At 48.2% G+C, this 22,678-nt stretch overlaps 1 protein-coding gene across 2 annotated transcripts in view; it reads right to left on the minus strand.

Annotated features, from left to right (window-relative positions):
• ERI3 (ERI1 exoribonuclease family member 3) overlaps positions 1–22,678 on the minus strand; it is a 158,078-nt gene that overhangs the window by 107,152 nt on the left and 28,248 nt on the right. For both annotated transcript variants that reach the window (XM_068952899.1, XM_068952898.1), the window contains exons 4-5: positions 19,713–19,772; positions 17,198–17,289 (exon numbers count right to left, since the gene is read on the minus strand). In XM_068952899.1, the coding sequence (XP_068809000.1) occupies positions 17,198–17,289; positions 19,713–19,772 (152 nt within the window). The remainder of the gene's footprint in view (positions 1–17,197; positions 17,290–19,712; positions 19,773–22,678) is intronic.

Below are 22,678 nucleotides of genomic sequence, written 5' to 3' on the forward strand. Positions count from 1 at the left end.
CAGCACACAACAGCAACAAGGCAGGAGCCTAAGAGGAGAGCTGGAAATCCCTCCCAGCCCTGCACCACAGTTCAAGGTAAAGCTAGGCAAGGCATCGCTTGAATGATCCCCAGCCCTGGCAGCACTGCTCTCTTTTGACCAAGTATAGGATCTCTACCAGGTGCTCTCACATGACAGGTCAAGAGATAGTAATTTCTCCTGGAACTCTGAAAAGCTCAGGAAAGCTTGGGTGTCCTTTCCTAACACAGAAAGATGGCAAGGGAATAACATCCACACACTGAAACACATGAGATGCTTTAACAGAGCAACAGCACTAATGGAAGGCAAAACCACATCAATCAGCACTGAATCTTGCATCAGCTGAAGGAAAGATAGGCGTTTAAAGCAGTTTAGTTAAACCCACACTCTCCCAAGGGGACAGCCAAAACTGATCCAAACTTTGTTTAAACAGTAAGTCCCAGCCAGCAGAGTTCAATGCCCTGGGGATGTAAAGAGGCAAGATCCTCTTCCAAAGAGCTGAGGAGCTTGTAGAGAAGGTGTAGACGGCCTGGCAGTGCTTTGCCAAAATAATCACACCCTACCAGAAGCCCTCCGGTAGTGCTGTGTAAGAGCACCCACACGAGCGGGGCGCTCCAGGCGTACAGCACAGCCCAAACCAACTAGCAACCTGCTGAAGTTAAAACACGCTGACCCATGTTTCCAAAAAAAAAAAAAAAAAAAACACCAACAAAAAAACAACCCACAAAACTCAACCCCCCCCCCCCCACCGCCAATAATTCAAAGTTAGAATAAGGCAGCTTTTCTATGTAGTCAAAGATTTTAATAAGGAAATGTCTCCTCCCCACCTGAGCTCTGAACACAGCCCTGGTACCCACATGCTCAGCCATCCCACTAGCAATAACAATGTCCCAGATGTCATTTCAACCCAGGTGCAGTCACCCAGCCTTCAGCACAATCTTCCTCTCCAAAGGAGAGGCCCATGATACTCCTCCAGAAGAGCCTTGGAGAGCAAATCCCCAGGCCAGGGCCTGTGTGGGGCAGCCATCCTTGCTCCAAGGCAGTACATGTCACCACAGGGAACTGGGAGGCTGCTCAGAAAAGAAGAGTGGGTCAGTGAGGACCTAGCAAATCAAAAATGAATCTACGACAGAGATAGTGCTGGAGCCAGCCACAGGCCTACAGCGCAGAAAGGCAAGTGCATAGCCAGCTTCCCCTCATGTTCCTGTCCTAAGCGAAGGACAGAGGGATTGAGCCTTCAGTCAGGCCTCTGCCACCCCGCTCACGTGCTTCTCTGACCCACAGACCCGGGAAGGGACCAGAGGAACCCACGCTCCCCTTGCTCGCCACTGGATGAGCCCTTGGCCCTTACCAGGTGACTCCTTCCCTCTCTCTACCCCCATCACTCCATGCCAAACCGCCCCAGAGTGGCTGTACTTAAACTTCACAAGCAGCAGTGCTGTGGAAAGGCACTGCATTTGGTGAGTCTGAAAAGCCCTGGGCTTTCATACAAGCCCTGAGACAGGTCCCTTCTCCCTCCCTCCCACCTCCCTCTTTTGCTTTCCTGCCACCCTCTCAGTTCTCTCAATCACCCCCAAACTTGTCACCGTGCAGCAAGCCCATGAGCTGCACATCAGCTTTAAATATCAGCGCGCGCGAAGCAGGGACATGAGAGCAGGGAAGCGGGAACAGACAGAGCGAGCCTCCATCGCCTGTCAGGAAACACTAATGAATTTCAACACCAGCAGCCATTGCCTCACATGGGCTGGCGAGAGGAGAGGGAGTTACAGCGAGGAGCCTTTGCAGGAGCAGCATGCCTTTTGTCAAAGCCCCCTCCGTTAATAAATGTCATCGCTGAGCTGGCTGCAGCAGTCCTTGAGCCGGGGTGGGACAGGTCGAGGGAGAGACGGGCAACTGACAGCGTTCAGCACACCTGGGCAGCACATTCTGCTCCCCTGTTTTATCTCCCAGACAGGCACACGTGAAAAGGAGCAGACAGCACAGATCCTCACCCAGTGCAGAGCAGCACCCAGGCCAGAGCGCCCTGTGAGATACACACAGCAGCCACCCTCATGCCTGGGCCGCGTGTGTCCCCACACTGGGCTCTCTGGGAAGGTGTGCAGTCTCTCTAAACTCAGGTGTTATCCCACACCATCGACAAAAGCTCCTTCACCCTATAGTGCTCCCTTCAGGTCCTCCCGTCCATATGGAGGGCTTCACCAGTCGCTCCCCTCCTCTCACCCTTGGCATGAAGCTTCCTTCCATTTAGCTCCCAGTACCCAAACAGCACAGCACTGCTGCGGGGTACCAGTAACAACCTCACCAGAAGCCACATGCGCAGCCCTAACACCCCACAGTCCCTTTCACTGGAACGGAGGCTCTACGGGGAACAGCCCTTGGGCTGGGTGGAGGGATGGGCAGGGGGGACAGCATGTTTGTCTGTCTCGGTTTCTGGCAGCAGCAAAGGGTTACAGAGCAGCCTGTCCCTTCGCTAGCGCATTCCCGAGGCAACAGCAGGAAGATGCATCCAGCACAGGGCACCTCATGGCAACCGCACCGATGCACAACATGAAGGTCAATGCAAGTCTTCCTTACAAATGTCAACCTGTCATCTCCAGATATTAATGAGGGCTGACCAGCAGCTAAAATGCATCCATGCTCCATTAGTAATAAGAGAGTCACGATGCAGGAGCAGAGCACGCACCAAGGCATGCAGAGATAGCAGTGGGTCTGCAGGGCCCGGGGAGGTGTGGTGATGCACAGGAACGAGGGTCACTCCAACTGCCCAGGAAGAGAAGCAGTTGCCACATGAACCCAGTCACTGGAGTGTGTGTTATCATTTTCCCCTCAGTCTTTAATTAGATTAGCGTAATGAGGCCAACAAACCCAGGCCTAAGCAGCGAGGCTAGTACCTGCATTCTCAGACCTTCCTTCCTTCTTCTGCGATACCCCTTGTGGACAGCACTGCTTTCTCTCTGTATCAGGCTTATTTCTGCCGAAGAAGCCTAACAGGCAAGCTGCAAGCCTTCACACACCCGGGACTCACAGCAGCACTGGCTGAGATGCCTGAACACCCCACCCTGTGGATCATACCTTACAGCAGGATCATTCTGGCCTAGTTTTGTTGGGTTCCAAGGAAATTGGGAGGATCCTGACACCCACGCTCTCCAAGCGGCTAGCTTGGGAGAAGAAAAGCCTCTTATCCTCAGAATCCAACCAGAGCAAGGTATACACTAGGAAAATAATTCTGCTACAAAAGCATGCAGAGTAAGTGGCTCTAGGAGTCACTCATCTGTCCTGCAAAGTACTGTGTGCTTTCCACTGCCATCAGCCTTAATGAAACATGAAGGCATTTAACACCAAGCGAGATCTGGCCCTTTTTACTGGTATCCGTCTGTGCGTCAGCTCGATGCTGGCAGAGATGCTATCTCAACATTAAAAGCAAGGCTGTAACACAGCATGTACTCAGTCTCCCAGAGAAGACGTTCATCAACAATTGCACACACATGATGCTACAATAAATCTACGTGCTACTACTTAACAGCTTCTCTTAAAAAGATTCATAGCTCTATTCACTGGGCCTGATTCTGCTGCTATGCATGCGGGAGTAAATCTGGAATAATTCTATCTGAAGTTAGTAAGTTGCTGGTGAGAATCACGCCCTTTGATTTTTATATAACAACATAATTACCATGCAGGAAACCAGGACTTGCTGGCTCCACGGTTCAGCTGAGGTTAGGAGCACGGCAGACAGAAGCTGGATATTCTTCCACAGCAAGTCTTGCAGATTGGTGAAGGAACATTCGGGGTAGAGATAATGCTCTCACCAGCCCTTCCGGACTGGTGAGAGGAGGATGCTCCAAAGAAAAGAAACTGAAAGGTATCCAAGGCTGAGGGAGCAAGGGAATCTAACACTAAGAAAAACCCTTAAAAACAGATTTCTATGCACAAGCTTGCTGTGACAGTCCAGCTGCTTACTAAGCGTAACATTATGGAGCATCCTATTAATTAATAAGTGTATATTACTGGTATACAATGTACCTCTACCCCTCAGGCATGTTCTAGATGAAAGTCACAAGTCATGGCCACAAGCTGCAGCAGGTGAACTTCCAATCAGACCTCAGAGAAAACTCCTCGTCACACGAGTAACAAAGCAAAAGGGAACTGGGGGAATCTTCACCCTGGAGACATTCAAAACTCTTCTGGACAAGACCCTGAGCAACCTGATTGAAGTTTGAAGTTGGCTCTGCTTTGAGCAGGGCGTTGGATTAGGGATCTCGATTTAAATTATTCTGTGATTCACGCTGCAGCGGAGTCTGATTACAAACGCAGAGCATGTCCTTTCTCTGTCTGTATGGGCCCTTATGAAGTCTTTCATACAGACACCAACCAGTCTAGTAATAGCTGGTACCCTGCATCCTAGCCGTTTTAAGAGGCAGTGTTCAGACCCCTGCTGCAGAATACTGTAATTACATACTGCGTAAGGGAGTACATCTGATGCAATGAATGCACCCACGATGCATTGTGTCTAAGCCCCCTCAAAACCAAAACACACACAAAAATCAAACTATTAAATGTGCTTCTCTCCCCGCTACATAGTTTTCTATTCGAAAAGCATTTCTCCCCAAGAAACTCTGGAGTGTGCAAGACCTAGAGCAAGGCGCTGCTCAAGGACTGAGATGTGCTCTGCCACAGCTCTTCCTTAGACCTGCTGTTTGAGAGGCAAGAGGAAAACTTTGCCTCTCCCATACCTTGCTTGTCCTGACCATTTAGCTTATGAGCTCTTCAGGACAAGAGCTTCTCTGCTATGAGTCATAAACTGTTTAGTGCCTAATGGTGGAGCCTATAGACGCTTAACGTAATACAATCATGTCACTTAAAGGCCATTAGTCTCCAGTCTAAACAGCCCTTTTCCAGTCACAAAGGGGACCTCCAAACTCTCAAAGGCAGGATGAGGGACGTGGGCGGTCAGTCAGGTCGCTGGACTTGCAGAAACCTGACATGAAGCTCCAAATAGGATGAAGCACCGCAGAAGAATAGCATGGGGAAAGTCCTGGCAGCTCTAGCAACTGAAGAGCTGCTAGCTTTATCGTTCGGGCTTCCTTGAACCACTTGGATACAGTTTAAATCAGCAGGAAAGCCCCTGCCAGCCAGAAGAAAAACCTCACTACCACCGCCCACAGCTATACTGCTTGCGGGGTGGGGGCAGAATTTCCTCATCCGCACTGAGGGGCTCCAGGCTTTCGCCCTCCTCTCCCCTCATTGAAGCATGTCATTTATGTACAACAGAATATGCCGTTCCACCTTGTGAAGCTGTTCAACCCAGAGGCGACCTCCCACTTCTTTCCTGGCACCATCTCTGCCTCCTCTGGCACCACATTGTCCGGGTCTACTATCTCGACTGATTTCTGTGATTGCTTCTTCCTCCCTCTCCCCACTAAAGGACTGTATACGTAGAGGAAGAGAGAAATCAGATGAGGATGCTGTGGGATGGGGTAAGACCCCTCGGTCCCCTCGGACAGCACATAACCACAAATTACACGCAAAACAGCTCCACGAGCTCTTGGCACAGGCGAGGGGCGGGACGTGCTCATTCCTGAGCAAAGCGTGGGTGCGCTGGGGAGCCCGGAGTGCCGAGGAACAGGGCCTGAACACAGGTTTCTGTGCAGCCGCAAATTAGATCTGCATGAGGGGAAACAAGTTCGTCCTTCCCTTGCGGGGAGGGAGCGCTCCCCACCTCCAGCCCCAGCTGCCATTAGCGTTTGCTTCGCCCGAGACAAGGAGCGGCGAATCCTCCAGAGCAAAGGACAAGTGCAGCAATTAGAATGCAGGGGCTGCGGGAGCTGTTTAACGGCACGACCCGGAGGTCAGCGCTGCTGACTCCTGCCTCATACAATATTTATGCAGGGGCTGGGGGGAGAGGGGCTGCTACGAGCCACCCTCAGCGCTGGCCCTCCCCCCTCCAGCACCAGCCTGCATCTAGCTAGATACGCCAGCAACATTATTTACAGGTGTGACAGTCGGGAAAATCACTTGAGTAACTAAGGGAATGGGGAAGAGGGCTGCTCAGTGGAGCAGGCACCTGCAGCAGAGCAGGGTCCCATCCGCACCTCGCACTTCCCGTTGCAGGGTACTCCTCTGCTTGGGTAATCACCAGTGCAGCACCGCCAGGCAGCATAGCCAGTTCTTTAACCAGAGCATGAAATACCACCACAAACAAGGAGCGGAGGTACAAGGCACACTGCAAGCTCCCTTCTCAGAGGCTGCCCAGGGGTTCAATTACCAAAGCTGCTGAAGGGATGCTGCAGCCAGCAGCTGCCTTCTGGTTTCCTACCAGTTTTTCTCCTAGACCCTCCCTTTGGAGGGAGCCTTACAGCAACATAATGAGGCTTTATAGCAACAGCTCCACCAGCCATCCTCTACTAGAGGAGATGCAGAACAGACCAAGGAAACTCTGCTTTCAACAACACAGCTGAATTCAGCCCCCTCCTTTTCCTCTCTGAGCAGCGGTTTTGCAGAGATGACTGCATCGCCACTAAGAGCTCTAGACAGCACAGCCCTGCTGCCAGTCACTCCTCTGTGCTGGAGGAGTGCTAGCCAAAGTTGTGTAGACCTGGCCCTCATTTGAACAGATCCTTTGCTGAACGGCAACTCAGCTTGCTCCTGTTCAGTTTCCCCCCAGGCCCTGTCGGCGTAGCCCTGCAGCAGAGTACCTACTCCAACACAGCCACAGCCGCAAAAGTTTAAGGACCTTATCTCTGTGGCAACTCCCCCAGCTGCTCTGTTTGCTACCAGCCTTCTTCACCTGTGACCTGTCTGCTGTTTACTCACTCAAGAACCACGTTCACCTTGAGCTTCAGCCATGCTGACTGGCATCGTCCCTACTTCATCCAGAAGGTCCTCTCATTCCTCTTCCCGTTTTCTGCTGGACATGCCAGTCAATTGTGCGTTTGCTGGGATGCTCTGCACAAATACAAACTACTTTCAGGTTCACTAAGACTGGGGGCTCCCGAGGGCAAGGATGCAGGCCATTCTGCAACTGTATCAGCAACACACAAATTCCTGGGAGCACAAAGTTAACAAACATCACTGCCCAGGGCAGCACACAAGGGCTGCAAGATGGGAAGCACAACTTGCACGTGCTTCCATCGACAACAGCCCTCCAGAAATTCCTCCACTGCTTTGTGGCTGGTTGCTGAAACTAGGGGAGGCAGAGGCCTCGTCTTACCATTCTCAGCTTTCCTGAACTCACCGCGCAATTAATGGGCTTAATTATTGATGGCAAAGGCAGGAAAGGGAGGAAAGAAAGAAAAAGCCAATGAGGAGGGAATGATGTAGGGGTGGCGGGTGCCAAAGGTCTCCGAACGCCTTCCCTCAGCCTAGAGCAGAGAAAGAGCCCCCTAGCCGCTATGCAGCTCCCACGGCCCTGCTCTAATGCTCCCTGACATGCCTCTGAAGACAGCGAGCTGTTTGCAGTCACCGCTGTGATTTGTTAGTAATTATTTTCACGGTGTCACATTGCTGTCAGTCTCTTAACAAAGAGACAGGCAGCCCGAGGCTGCCTGCAAGAACGAACCAGCACAGAAAAGGAATTGTCAGGCACCCAGGGATCCTCTTTGCTTCCTGGGTTTCATAACCAGAGTCCTTACCGCGTTCTGAAGAAACTTCTGAGGAGAAGTGGCGACGGAATCATCTCCCATGCTGGTCACAGCAAGAGGAGTTAATTACTAACTCCCTCCTAATTTCACCTTACCTGTAAATCCAGTGCAAGACTGAGAGGTGCTTAGAGCCACTTAAGCCAACAACTTGCTTCAGGCCTGCAGCAATGCAGAAAACTTTGACAATTGATGTCTTTTAGCTCTCTCCTTGCAAGCTCCAATTTCTTTTCATGAGTTCTTTCCTCCTAGGTCCTGCACTCCTAAGCAAGGCAACCCCAGTGACAAAATCCAACCTAAGCATATCACTAACCAGTCCACACTGACCACGCATGGGTGGTCTCTTTTACACCAGTCTCATAAACTCTATCACACTGCTGTGCTCCACATGGCAGTAACACTTCATTTGGCATTTCACAATGCCAGGGGACCTTGGCAGCTTCCTTGCACCTGAAGTACACAGCCTAGTGGTTTGTTGTTTTCTCAGACACACCACAGTGACTTGACAAGTAACCTCCCCTTAAACCACCTCCCATTCATCCATCTCATACCTACTGTGTAACCACAGCGATCCATCCTTCAGCTAACTTGTCAGTCAAAGCTAATCACTCCTTTCCCAGTAACCGTGCAGCTTGCTTGGACCCCCAAGGAATGGAAGCTATTTTGGCACCTGAAGTGTCACACAATATAAGGATATTGAGATGAAAGACTGAGACACCTGGCCAGCTAGCCCTTAAACCACCCTTGATCTCTATGCAGAAAGCAAGTGGACTTCCTCCAGAGCAATTCAAACTTTGAATTACATCAGACAGAAACGTTCTTCCCCTGCCTGCTTAGTGACAACGCACAAGGGTCATTCCCTGCAGCCGCAGGGAGACATGGGTATTAATTCACCCTCTTAGCACAGGGAGAGTTTGAAAATATTAAACCTCACAGTCTAAGCAAAACTCTCCTGCAATTAACTGCATGGAAGAGCACTGACTCAGAGGGCAGCTCCTTTTCAGGGGTCCTTTTAATAACCAAGAAATGGCACATACATGCTGTGAAGAATTAGGATCACCATTGGGAAGCTAAATGGTCCATAAAATGTAACAGTTCTCTTCAGAGCTGGGAGCACAGTGAGCTCCAGTAGAGGAGAGGTCTTGGCAATCTCCCACCAGCCTCCTCCCTCCACCTGGTTTGCAGAGGATGCACGCGACTGAGCAGGAATGGAAGCTGAACTCAGCCAGGGCCAAAGCACCTCCATCAGGCTGACCTATGGGTCAGCACTGAGGCAAGCCATGAGGACTGAGTCTGGCCCAACACCTGCCCGGAAAGAATCAAAGCACGGAAAACAGAGATGACCAAGGGACACTGACGAGGAGAGCGTCCCAGAACAGAGGTGCTGGGGAGAGGGGAGGAAAGCCCTGCCCAAAGAGAAGGGGACAAAGCTGGTGGGACCTAGGCATGACAAAATCCCAGGTAGTGTGAGCTTCCCTGACACAGCCCTGCTGGCTCCTCTCAGTGCTCCCTCGTTCTCCTTCCCCCAAACTCTTCTACTCTGCTCTTTTTTCTCATACATTCACCTGCCTCACGTCACCACTAAGACCCGGGCCCCAGCAATCTCTGAGCACAAGACACAGTCTTTGGAGTGCCAGGCTGAGGACAGCATTCTGGCCAAACAGAGAAAACAGCAACTCTAGCGTGGAATGGATTTAGCTCAAAAAGTTAAGTCTGCAGCTCCAGCATACTTCTGAGGGCCCTGCATACGCCCAGACTTTCACTCCTCAGGATACGGAGGGTCGGCTGGACAATGCACAGAAGAGTACGCTGGAGGGAAAATACCAAGGATGACCTCAAGATGGCCCAGTAGGTCTTTGCCAGCCAGGAGCTTCAAAAAGAAAGGGACTGAACCCATCTAGGAAAATGGCTCCCAACAGGAAACAAACTTACAAACAAATAAAACGCTTTCAAGCAAGCTACCGAGTTACACAGGGCTTGAATAGAGCAAGTGAAAGGGGAAGGATGCTGCTCCCAAGCTAGCTGTATTTTTCAAGCAGAGCTCTCTAACCAGAGAAGCCATGAGAGAGCTATTCCCAGCCAAGCCACTGGGAAAGCAGCACTGATGCCAATACACAATTGCTTTGCTTTGGTCAGGAAGCAAGAAGAGCTGAGATCCAAAGGGAGACAGCTGACATTTTAGCCCTGGCCGTCTAATGCTTGAAAAACGAAACCCTTCGAAGTAATGAAGGAAATTCCCAGTTTATGAAGCTACTCTTTTTCACACATGCTGCAGACAACAAGACTCAGGCCAAACAGCTCTCCAGTGGTTTATCCTCTACAGTCCTCAAGTCAGCCAGCGTTTCAGTCCCCGGGACACAGGGTAACCATGATGTTGAGTTGCTATTAAAGGGGTCCCTCCACAGGCAGCGAGAGCCAGAGGTATGCTTTTCACTAAATATCCATTTTAGATCCCTCAATTTTTAAGACATTTTGCTTGAATTCACTATAACATCAGGTATGGAATTCACCTTTGAGATTCCTCCTGCTGAGGGAATTATTTTTCCTCGCTGTATGAGCAGATGAAACTGAGCCCAATGGCTTACATTCAGTTCTGCATGATTGTTTCCAAAGGCAAGACATTTTGAGTTACGCTACCCGGGGATGGAAAATCCGCAATCTCCGTTGATTATCCCATCCCAACGGTTCATGGCTGGAAATAAAGTATTTGTTGCAATGCCTGTCTTATTCCCTCCTACGCTGTAAATTTACTCCAAGTTTCTCATCATCTTTCACATTGCTTCCAACTTCTTTGGTCCTAATTTTCAAGCAGCAGAGCCCATAGTCCACAGAGTGCATTGGACACCACAGCTCAACAAACGTGTGGCCACTATAACCCCAACTATGGCACAAGTCTTTGCCATCACGCACCAGAGAGCCAGTAGACCTGAAGATGAGAGTCCATGTCATGATGATCCCAGTGCAAAGATTTCATGTCCAAAGCTTACCCCAAAGACACGCCCAGAGTCACACATCTCAGACAACACAACTTGCAGCAGTTCTCATGCAATCAATGGATTTTAAACAAAGGCAGGAACAGGAGACAGCTGGGGGAACCACTGCAGAAGGATAATGAAAGTCAAGTTTGCTACATTCATTTAAATAAAAGCGTACAGCGGGATAACCTTACAAATTAAGAATTTATTTTGCATAAGTGATATCATTTCCTTTAAAAAACAAAAAGCAAGCCTGCAGGGTCACAGAAGCAAATGGGGTCAGCGTTACTCCCTGTAAGTGCCAGAGAAGAGCATGCTCATAAGGCTCCCTTGCTTAGCTCCAGCAACGCACTTCAGGATGTAATTGCACGAACAACTCCAGCAGCAAAGCTGACTTGAAAGGTTCTTGACCCTGCATACTCAGTCCCATCCCTGCACTATAGGTCACCACCCTCTTCCTTGAGCCAATGTAACCATGTGAAGGGATACACCATAGGCTTGGTCAGCAAAGTGATTCCCACTAGAAACAACAACAACAAAGCTAATCAAAAGATTCTAGTTGGAGAGTGTTTGTTTAATCGTTTTTAAACCTGAGTTACTGCATGATCTGTCAGTTACCTGTTCTTCCCTGTTACTCTCCAAGTCACCCTCAGAAAATACCTCCTGCCCTGCTGCAACCCCACCAGCGCACCCTAGGCCTTTCCTGCCTCTCCCCCCAGCTCAAGTGGTCCCACTCACTCATTTCAGTGGCTGTCTGCAATTTCCCCCCCAAGCAGAGACTGCCAAACCCCTCCTGGTTCTGTGATAAAGAACAGCATGCATAAGGGACGCTAACACCATCAATCCTTCTTCACTCATGACCTTAGGTAGATCTCAAACCAAGCCTCCAGAGCAGGAGGCTGGAAAGACCATCCTACTGACCCCACTCAAAGCCTGGTCTGAGAAGGCAAGTGTTTTGCTCCTCCCAGCCAGTTTAAGTCGCACAGGAAGAATTAAAAGAGTAAGATAAAATTAAGCAGTGGTATAATTCACTGCTTGGAATTTACTAATAGGCAACCTAGAAAGTGCACCAAGGGCTATAAACATTTCAAGACACTTCACTGTGTTTTATCACTATATTAGAGAGTGCTTGCCTTTTAACACTTATTTAACAAAATAAAAAACTTCTGAGCAGTAGTTTCCTGTAAAGAAATAAATTAGCATGGTCTAATCCCCCACAGTAAGTGCAGTACAAGCATCTTCATGTCAGAAGTATACAGAGCACAGCCTGTATGCACTTTTACCTATCTGAATATGTTCAACGTGCTTGCAGAATGATCCAAAACTGGAAGGAGGAGGATTAACTGACTCTTGACATTAAGGTGCTGCATTTAGATTCAGCAGATCTGGCTTCAGCTCCTTTCTCTGCCTCTGACTGCATGCATGACCACAGGCGTATCACTTAACCTCACTGTATCTCAGCTCTGCAGCTAAACGCACAGTAAACATCCGTCTTTTATTGCCAAAATTAATTCACACCGTGCTTAAGGAGGAGGCAGAATGCTTCCATACATGGAGGGAGGCATTTTGGCATTTTAGAGGAGATAAACCACGCTAAAGAGCTTACAACACAAGTACTCAACCCTGGCAGACGCCAAGTGTCCTCTCTTTCTACTAAAATCATCTGCAGTCAGCAGCTCCCTTAGCTCTTCAGGGGTGTGTTACCCCATTACCCAATACCACATCAATGTAATTTGCTTAATCGCTAGTGGCAGCTCCATCCTGAGCGCAGGATGAGGTCCAGGCCAGGTCTGAATCTGGCCCTGGAGCTTTTAAACTTGGAGGATAGCTCCTTGCAACAGGCTCAAGAAATCCTCCTGCCGAGCACAGAGGCCTGAGGACCATGTGCCTAACGAGGCTGTATCCCCACTCATACGTTAGCTTGGCAGGTACGGTGCTCCTTTCATCTTTTGCTTCAGGTAGCTCTCTTTAATTAATAACATTTCTGTGTCGACACAGGGAACTTTCCACCCAGAATGAATGGCCCTCTCTCATTAGAGCCACGACTGTCATGATGTATTCAAGAGTAGAAGTATGATTCATTTCCTTGACTGGGAACGAGGGGTGTTGCAGGGGGTGGGGGGAAGAAGAGTCTCTGTAATGAGTGACTGATATTTGCTGAAGTTGATATGCGACTCTGTCGGCTTGAACTGCCTTGTCAGGACAAGCCTTCAGAAAGGTGATGTTCCTACTCAAGAGGTTTTCCTCATTAAAGAAATTGCATCTTAACAAGAGGGAAAGGGAGGGGTGGGAGGAGAGGTGCTGTCTCCTCCGTTCCAGCATGGTTCAGGCACATCAAGTACTGAAAGCCGGTTGATCCAAGTACAGCCAGGGGAGGATCAGTATCCAGTTTCTGAGCCCTCTTGTGCAACGGGCTCTTGCCGGCAGTGACCCAGGCCCTCCAACAGGGATTCTCCTTGGGATGTTACGCCACAGCCACGACGCAGCCTTTGGTGGCAGGGCTGGGGACCTTTACTCATGTACTGAAACTCCACAAGCCATTCCCAGATGCTTGGTGTCCCTTTCCTGACACCCAGCTCGCTGTGACTTGCGTTCCCAGTAGTTAGAGGGAAGCCAGACAGAAAGAGCTCTGCGGCCTTCCAAGAAAGCTCCAATGAGCAGGAAAAAACAAGTCTGAATCCACGCAGTGCCTCATTCTCTGAAGATCCCTGAGGCAAGCAGAGGCTTCGCAGGTCTTTCAGCAGCTGAGTTCCCATCTCAAGTGCTGCAGGCCCAGATACCACTGGACACCAAAAGCGGCTGTTATTACTAAGCTAAGGAACCTGAGGAAAGGAGCAGCAGTTATGAACGGACCTGCCTCAAGTCACAGCTCCCTAAGCCAGGAAGCACCGCCACACTCAGGCCCTTGGTAGCCAGCAGCTCTTCAGAAAGGGGCAGCATCATGTTTCTGAGGAAACACGAGTGCTGTTCCTCCAGCAGTGGCTACAGAACGCTGAGGACAACGTGTTGCCGCTGAAACCTCTCATCAACAAGAGCAAGAGACACTAATCCTGGCATCCAGACCAACCTTCCACCTACACCTCTTGTGCTCCCACATGTCACTCTGCCCCTCTCCTCTTAAACTCACTCACATGCCTGATGGCAAAGGCTTGTAACACATGAAGACCCCGCTCTGGAGGGCTGCATTTAAGCAGAGAAGTGAACCTCCACTGGGGGTGCAAGTAACACAGTGAAGCCCCACAGGACCAGCACTTTTGAAGCCACAAGTACTTACAAGGGCTATACAATGAGCAGATGGTTTGCAGTACTCCCTCCCACCTCCAACACACTGTGCACAGCCTGCAAGTACCTGAAGCAAGTTCCAGTGGGTGTGTCTTCACCCCAGTGCAAGGACCTTGTCCTTCTAGGAACATCTCACCTCATTTTCCTGAATCCCCTGGAATCCATTTTTACTGCGTAATGCTGCCAAGAACGTACTCCAACCTTGGATAAGTAGCCATCACCTCCCTCTCCGCCACCCCCGTGCCTTCAGTGCCAAGTGTACCCTCTCCACATAGTAGGAGAGGGCACTAGCTACACTAAGTCTTTTAGGGAAGTACAGGGTGATTCCCTAGAATATTTCCTAGATGTTCCACATCCCTGATGCTGTATCTCCTTGTCTGAACAGCCTTGTTTCAGCTCTTTGGCTTCCCTGTTTAAAAAGAGATGCTCAGTTCTGCTTTGCTAAACCCTATTTGGCAATGTGTCTAAACACACACAAACTTAATTAGTTCAGGAGGGAGACTCGGCATTTGTGGTGACGGATAAAAGTAATGGGAAACGAGACAAGTCAAAGCTGGCAGGGAGTCCTCACTCAAGCCTCATTCACTGGCATAGCACTAATCAGATGTGATGCTACACACTGCTGCACCCAATCGGTGACGGAGCGGCGTGATGTGCTACTCACCAAGCGGCTGCAGCCAGTCTCCCTGTATCCATGTGGTTGGTTGGAAACATGAAATGTATTTTCTGCTTTGCCCTGGAGATGCTTCAGGATTGAACTCTGAAGTTAATGGTTTAAAAAAAATTTTAAAAAGGAAGAGGGAGAAGTGAACCACTCACTGCAACCGCGTGGCCAGGAGTGGAGTCTTCTTTTCCAGCTGACTAGTAAGGCACAATCCATGCGAGAGACCACTACAAATGGTGAATCAAGTATCTCAGCTCCAGAACTGCATGTCCTGCTGGCCAGCTCACCCCACAACACCCACGGTTCACCAGGAGTGGGGCTCATCTTCACTTCTGTTCTGTCTGGTACTTTTTTATTACCAAAACTAATCAGCCAAGGATAGAGAAATCTAGCAGCAAAAGGAGCAGTTAGCACCTAGCAGTTTTGAGGTAAGATAAACATGTTGCTTACAGAGCAAGGAAGAAAACAGAGAGCAATTCACTCACTTCTAAGGATCACAGGCAACTTGCAAGGAGATGTGGAGTGCATCTGCAGGACAAACTGTCTTTCAGGCCCCAGGACCGGTGGCATAAGGGGGATCAAGAACAGGTTTTGCTGGGTCAGGGAGAAAAATCAGCAGCTCTCAGCAGAGAAGACACAGTCACCCTTTGCCCACTGTAGAGCTCTGAAGCAAAAACCCTCAGAAGGCTGCCTGTTCCATACAGATACCAAGTTAGGATGCCATTAGTTGGGGACCCTTATCCCACAGTGGAAGGGATGGAAAGATGGGCTTCGTGAACAGGCAAGTCACAACTCTGCTCCTCACAACCATCACCAAAAGCAGTAAACTGGACTCTCAGGACAGCAATACAGGAGTAAAGAGCTGAGAAAAGAGAACATATGAGAAATGAGAGTTGGGCACATTCCTCAGCTGTCTTTGTGTTGGTCTCTAACAAAAGTTTAGACACGAAATATAAAGAAAAACAAGCCCCACTTTTAATTTAAACCAGTTATGCAGGAATTGGGGAACACACTCATACACCAGGTCTGGCCAGGGCCCCAACGGAGACCCAGCTTTTGTCTCAAGAGCTAGCATGCTACACTCCTGCCTTGAGCACGGCAAATTTCCCCTCTCCATTGGAGCTTGCACTGCCACTTCGGTCCTCATGTCTCATGTCTCACTTATACCAAGAACAAGCAAGGACCTGCCATTCTACAAAGACCACTCTGCAGGAAAGAACCAGTGCTGATTGCTTCCAGGCTGCGTGCAGTTTATTTAGGCTTCAGACTTAGGGAAACCAATGTCAAAGCAAAAACCAAGTAACACTACTAACGAGTTGTGGATGTCAGTTTAGCACTGGATATGTCAAGCCCAAGCTTTATCGATGTGATAACAACAAGAGTCTTTACCCAGCACTCTAAGGAAATAAAAAGCTGAGGAAAGATTACAGGAATCCAAGTGAATTCAGCACAACATGACACTGATCTGCAAACACCTTACAGATTAGACTAATCTAATTCTTTGACATTTAACTCCTTTTTTTTAAATCATGTTTTCAGGCCGCTGGTACAGCTGTTTTCATAATGAGACATGCATGTACACCAACACCTGCAGCTCCCAGTGCAGGTTCCCACCTGGTACTCTTTAGATACTGTCGCCCAGCTGATAAGCATGACCTCAATGATAAGAAAACTGATAAAAGTGTGCCAGACTTGGCTTGTATTCTCTTTCCAAAGACTACTCTTGGTGCATACAGTTAATGCACCGAGATGACAGAGAGAAGGATTTTCAGGTGAAAGTGAGGTAAGGACCATTCTTTGTTTTGGCTGTACAGCAAGACAAAGATTCTTGTGTGCCCTCAGAGACACCCATCCTTACTCCTATTCCCTCCTCCGCATGGAAAATCTAATCCTCTCTCTTCCCAGAGGAGATGCCAGGCACGATGCAATATGTGCATCACAATCTACTGAGCGAAGGGGTAACTTTTTACCCACCCAGTCTCACAGGATGAAATCTAGATTGAAGCATTCAGGGACCAGGAAAGCCAGAAACAAGAGCCATGTGCTCTTCTCTTTGGGGAGTATAATAGGTAAAAGAGGAAACAACACAAAGCCCCAGTTTAAACTTCTCTTAGAACTCATTTGCTGTAGGGAACATCCTAGACAGTGATCTTGCACTATGCCTAGTACCTACCTTTCTTCTTAAGCAACCCACCTCCACTCCTCATTACAGACAACAAACAACGATTCCCTGGGAAACAAAAACTACGGACAGTCAGAGGCTTGCGGATACAAGAGGCTTAGAAACTAATGGGAACCACTGCAGAAATCAAGTGCAGCAGTGCAAGAAAGAGTGCTTGCAGGCTTCTCAGTACAGCTCTCCACTGGCACGGGGTTAAACACAACCAAGGCGGTAGCAAAATTAACAGGGAAGGAACAAAACGGGGCCAGAAGATGAGCATCCTCCATCCTTCTCCACCAAATTAAAAATCTGTGAAATAATACTATTCAGTAACAGCTGGAGCAATTCAAGGTGGAAGGAGGATTTTTTTTTGCAGGCAGGAAACGTTTGCAAAGATGTACACACTACAGGCAAGCACGGAGCAATAAAGCCCAGAAAAATCTCCCTCCCCTTCCATACTCACATCACTTTCAAATCCCAGTCGCCACAGGTCACAAAAATCGACTTGACGCTGGGATCTAAGAGGCCTTCCTTCGCCATCCACTCGTCAACCCTCTGAAAGGAAGGCAAGAAAAGGGGATGAGTTCTGCGGAAACAGGCCGAGCCACAACAGTTAAACTCAGATAAGCTGCTTGCAATCAAGGAGAAGAAAATTGTGATCTTATCCACCCTTCTCCCTCTCTCTCTTCTCTCTTTGCTTGCCATCTCAACAACAGCACGTTTGGACCTTTGAAGATTTCTGATAGGAGACATCAGGCAACTAGAGCAGAGATGATCTTATCAGACACCTCAGCAGCTCTGCTCATAGAAGGATGGAAGTTGTGTAGCGCTAATGGGACAATACAGCTGCAGTATTACTTGGCCTCTCTCCTCTTTTCTTCTCCCCATATCAAATGGGCCAGTAGCGAAGCATAACGTTCGTCCCTGCCAGTGATGAGAAGTCTACTTAATTTTTTGAAGCTTTCTAGCGGGACCAAGGGTGGGAAGGAGACCCTAAACCAAGAGGGTCCACTACGGTCCTCCAGGAATCAGACTGGAACCCAAATGGAAACAGGCAGCAAGAGAGATTACCTGCTTTGATTTCTGGGGAAACACAAGCATCCTGTGATAGTGCCCCTCATCTACAGCATTTCACACACGCTCCAATTAATACATCTCAAAGGGGAATGCGACATGGATTGAAGCGGAAGGACTGGGCATGCACAAGCACTGTGTGGCAGTAACAACCAAAGCCATGTGTGCCCTTCCTTTCCAGGCTGGGTCTCTTTCCTCCTCACAGTTCTGAGGACAGGTTTGTTCAGCGGAGGTACAGTGTGGATTTAAAGTGAATCCAATATTCCTGACCGACTTCCCCATAGGGACAGTTGTTCTGGATCCACTCTGGAAATGGGCTACATTAATCTGGAAGATGCACATCCACCTTGGGGATTAATCAGGAAAAACTAACCTAGAATAAACCCTCATCATAAACACTTGCATTATTCCAGCTAGAACTAATAAGTCCTTGTTGTGGGATGCCTGAAATTTTCTGGTGGCAGGTGACAAGCCATCGGCTACTATTAGTGAGGCTGCATAATAGCATTTTCAGTGCTTCAGCCGGAGAAACCCCTCCTCTCTTCCCTCGCTTGATGCCTTCAGCTCTTGAAAAAAAAACTATTGTGCCCCAGAATCTCATTTTAACCAAAAAATTTATTGTCATTTAGCTCAAATCTCATTTCAACCTAGAAAGTTGCAGCTGTATGAATTGTACGGAAGAGGTGTTCAAAAACGTATAGAAATGTTTCCACAGTATGAAACTCCTCTAGAAACGGTGAACTGTTTTTTGGAGTACTCCAGTAGCACTGTATGTTCACCTATTTGAGCAAACAGGGCTTTCCCCCTTGGGCAAGCAGGTGCAGACATACATATGCTTACAGGCACGCAACGCTGTAATATGCCTTCCGGAGAACATCAGGGACCGGGGGCGCAGAGGGGTTGCCTTGGAGGTAAGATGTCACCTCCACAGAATACCATCTTTGGTCTCACGGAACTGCCACTGCCTTTCCGGCAGGTTTCTTTCTGCAACCAACTGTAAAACAGCCCTCTCGGGGGACAGCTCCCCTCAAAGTAGCACCCAGCCTCCCATCCCTGTGAGGCACTTTTGCCTCCCTTGGGTTGCTGGGATCTTACATCCATCCCTGCACAAGGCTCCAGGGAGCAGCTGTAACCTTTCTAAAATCCCTGATGTAAGCGCCCATGAAGTGCTGTCTCCATGGAGGGTTTTAAAGCCTTTAATTTGATTTCCTCACATAAGCAATTGTTGCAATTATTCTGATTAGGAACAATTAGGTAACACAGCAATGGAAATCCTGACAGAGACAATGCATCGAACAGCAACCTGCAGCCTGAATGAGCTCTGCTTGAGGAGGTTTCCTTCACTATCTGACTACCAACAAAAGCTATTGATGGAGAAATACTTCCAAGCTAATTAAGCCCTAAATGCTGTAGGAATTCAACATTAAGCAGATGGCATTATTAGGGCCATATCTGCATTCACACATCCTCCAGATTAGATTTTAGAGGCATTTTCTTTCTATACTACATGTATTATTGAGCATTTAAATAGGTAGAGAAAATTAATTTAATAAGGTGCTGAGGGAGTGGAAGGAAAAAGGAGCTCCCAGAGCAGTGGTCTCAAGCAACGTCTTGGTGCTTTAAAACTGGCTCAAGCAAGAATAGCCTCTTCTCCTATCTGCTGGCAGGAGTTTGGATATCTTGTCAGTACCCTTGACATGAACAGCTGGAGATGACAGATCAATGGTTCAATACTCTCAGCAGCATGTCACCAACGTGACAGCAAATGTTATTCTAATGAAGCTGTAATCATAGTCAAATTACGCGGTTCGATTCTCAGAAAGGGGAGGGTGCAGGGAAAGAGATGGAGAGGGGAGGACAGGACCTGAGGTCAGAGTTCGGGAACTAAAGGTTATTCTTCTTACCTCGAGCACTTGCTGGAGGCTCGGCTGCCCATCCACCATGCCTTGAATAATCCCAGTCAGCTGAAACAAGAGACAAACAGAAAGCAGGAATCAGAGTAGCATTCAAAAGTTCATTAGAAAATCTCCTCTCCTGTCCATCTTCCCACAGCTAAAAGACACTCCTGTGACCCGTGTGGACAATACCAAGGAGGCAGCCACGGCAGAGCGCCCCTGGCAGCTGCCCCAATCACAGGCAAGGGCAAAGCTTCATCCCAAACACAGCAAAGCAGGAGGACTCCTACCCACGCCATAAAACATCGAACTCCCAATAGCGCAGGATCCACTTAGGAGTGCAGCGATGCCCTCCACCTCCTGTACTGACACAGCGCGCAAATTGCCAATGTTAAGAAAAACAGAATAAACTATTATTGGTAAATGAGAAGCGGAGAGAATCCATTCATCCTTCACTGCGATGGGCAGCGAGCGTATGTACTTTCTGATGGCCCATCACAACATTCTTCTACATTTTAAATGGCAAACATTGTATTTAAAACAACTGAACAAAATTTGACAAAAAATATTTTCTTCCAGACTGCGAACGCACTTGTTTTTTCAGTGGGCTCCTTAGGGACAGACCCTGCCAACAGCTAATTCCTCTGACTTTACCAGGACTGCTTGGCTGTTTAAAGGTAGGCACATGCATAAAAACTTACAGGCTCATGGGTCTTTGCCTATGTCTCCCCAGGATAGCTTGAGGCACATGGAAAATAAATAATTTTTCTGTCTGCTTTCCAACTGACAAAATTGTCTTTTAACATATTGAATATTGGAGGTCAGTAGCTTTCCATCAATGCACCCGAGTAATTAAAAAAATCGTTATTAAAACAAGTGCACACTACAGTATTTTGCTTTATAATTGCGCTTTCCTGAAGCTACACATCTCACACATTTTCATAAAACAAAGGTCAAACGCAGCGCAAGAGCATGCCCTACCCCCTGTGCACGGCATCGAAGCCCCCCCGAAGCCCCAGCAGCCAGTTGAGAATTACCGACAGCCTTCCCACAGCCTAAGAGCAACTCATACCAGCTCTGCCTAGTTGTGAAACATAAGCTCTGTACCAAACCACAGGGCTCTGTATTATTAAATTCATGGCAACTGAAACTAGCTCAACTGTTTCTACCTCTCTGTTTCTTTGGCTGCTCGACTTACAGCACTGAACTTGCAAGAAAGAGAAAAAAGATTAAACTTCAATTAAATTGTAATTACACTTAATGAATACCAAATATCTGACTCACTGAATAAGCTGTAAGTGGAAAGATTATTTTCTCATAGTGACATCCATGGAATAGTAAAATATACCTTTTAGGGAAAGTATTTTAATTTTTAAGAATGCAGAGTTCCTCTAGGTGGGTTTCTGAAGTTCATCAAGTCATTATTAGGTAGAATTTTAAGGAAGCGGGGGGGGGGGGATACAGACATTCTTTTATATTCTAGAAGCTGTTTTTATATTAATCTGTATTTTAACTGGGTAACAGCTGCTGCCTACAGACTTCTCATACTCCAAGAGGCAGAGACATTTAAGAGATTAATGCATGGCTCTTTAGAGCAGTTTTAAAAACTCATTGGCTTGTTTCTTCCTTTTCTTGGTGTCACCTTCTCCATGCATCTACCCGCAAAGATGGGCAGCTCACCTACAGCAAAACACTGGCTCTGGCTCTCTGAGGGCAGCTCAAATCAAACCTCTGGAAATAAAAGATGAACATTTGGGGAAGGACAACAGGCAACTTCTCAGGATCACAGCCAGGGCCAATGTAAAAGCCTTCCACTGCTCTGGATGTCCTCAGGACTGCATCTGCTCAGTACTGCACTCCCCGAGGGGTACAGGTAGAGGGGGCTAGAATGGCCTAATCCAAACATTTCCCATCAGGAGGAGGGAGGGGTGGGAAAGCAGCAGTAGAGGGTCAGAGTCCCACCAAGGAGTCACCATGTGATCTTGCCCAAGACTCCTTCCCTCCCTGAGAGGAGGGAAACAACCCCTCCTCACCCAGCAGGGCTAAGTGAAGTACCAGCTCACTCGCACAAGCACACCTCGCCATGCAGACACCCGCCAAGACCCTTGTGGCAGAAATCACACGTATGAATACAAAAGGGATATACACCTGTTCCATGGCTATGCTTCAATACAAACCATGGAGACTGCTCAAAAGGGTCTGGATCTCTGCTCTCTCATCCTCCCTGCTCCCTTCTGTTCACAGTTACACCCAACCTAGTACATCAGGTGTCTGCAGCCTTATCTGGTCTTGCAGCTTTGATAAAAGTACAAAAGCATAAAACTACGCTATTGTAAAGTTTGACTGGCAATCCCAAGAAGCACATGGTACTTGGGAACATAAACAAGTTATAAGGCATTTATCTTTTTGTACTTTTATCATCTGTTCCTTCAGGAAAAGAAAATAAATAAAAACTAATCATAAAAAGAGGGCAAAGTACCATGAAAAAGCCTGTATGAGCATCTCGCATGTAGAGGGAACCTTTTACTTAAGCATTTGGCACAGGCACCAACCAGACAAAGAATTGGCATCTTTCAAAGGGGCAGGATGAGTTTTGCATATCTAACAACAGCTTTAAGCTACCTGCATGTGCTTTCTACCTTCTCAGCTTAAATGTTCATCACACCACTCATCATAACCAAGCTCCAAGAGCTGTTGTTTTACAGAGGAAGGTGAAGAGAAAGGGGACTGGATCTGGATACAGAACAAACCAGCACCAGAACAGGAAGATGTGCTTGGCCATTGGCGTGGGAGGTCAGAGGAAGCCTTTCATGGCCAGGTGTAAACACAGACACAGAACAAGACTAAAGCAAAAGGATGCCATGAGGGTGCCCATGAATACTACCTCCTTGTAGACACTCTTCCCATGCTATGCTGTCTTCCTCAGGAAGGAAAACAAATTCGAGAGATGCTCCAGATCCGGAGCTGAGGGACCC

Source organism: Struthio camelus, chromosome 8 (genome assembly GCF_040807025.1).
Source record: "Struthio camelus isolate bStrCam1 chromosome 8, bStrCam1.hap1, whole genome shotgun sequence".
Classification (NCBI taxonomy): Eukaryota; Metazoa; Chordata; class Aves; order Struthioniformes; family Struthionidae; genus Struthio; species Struthio camelus.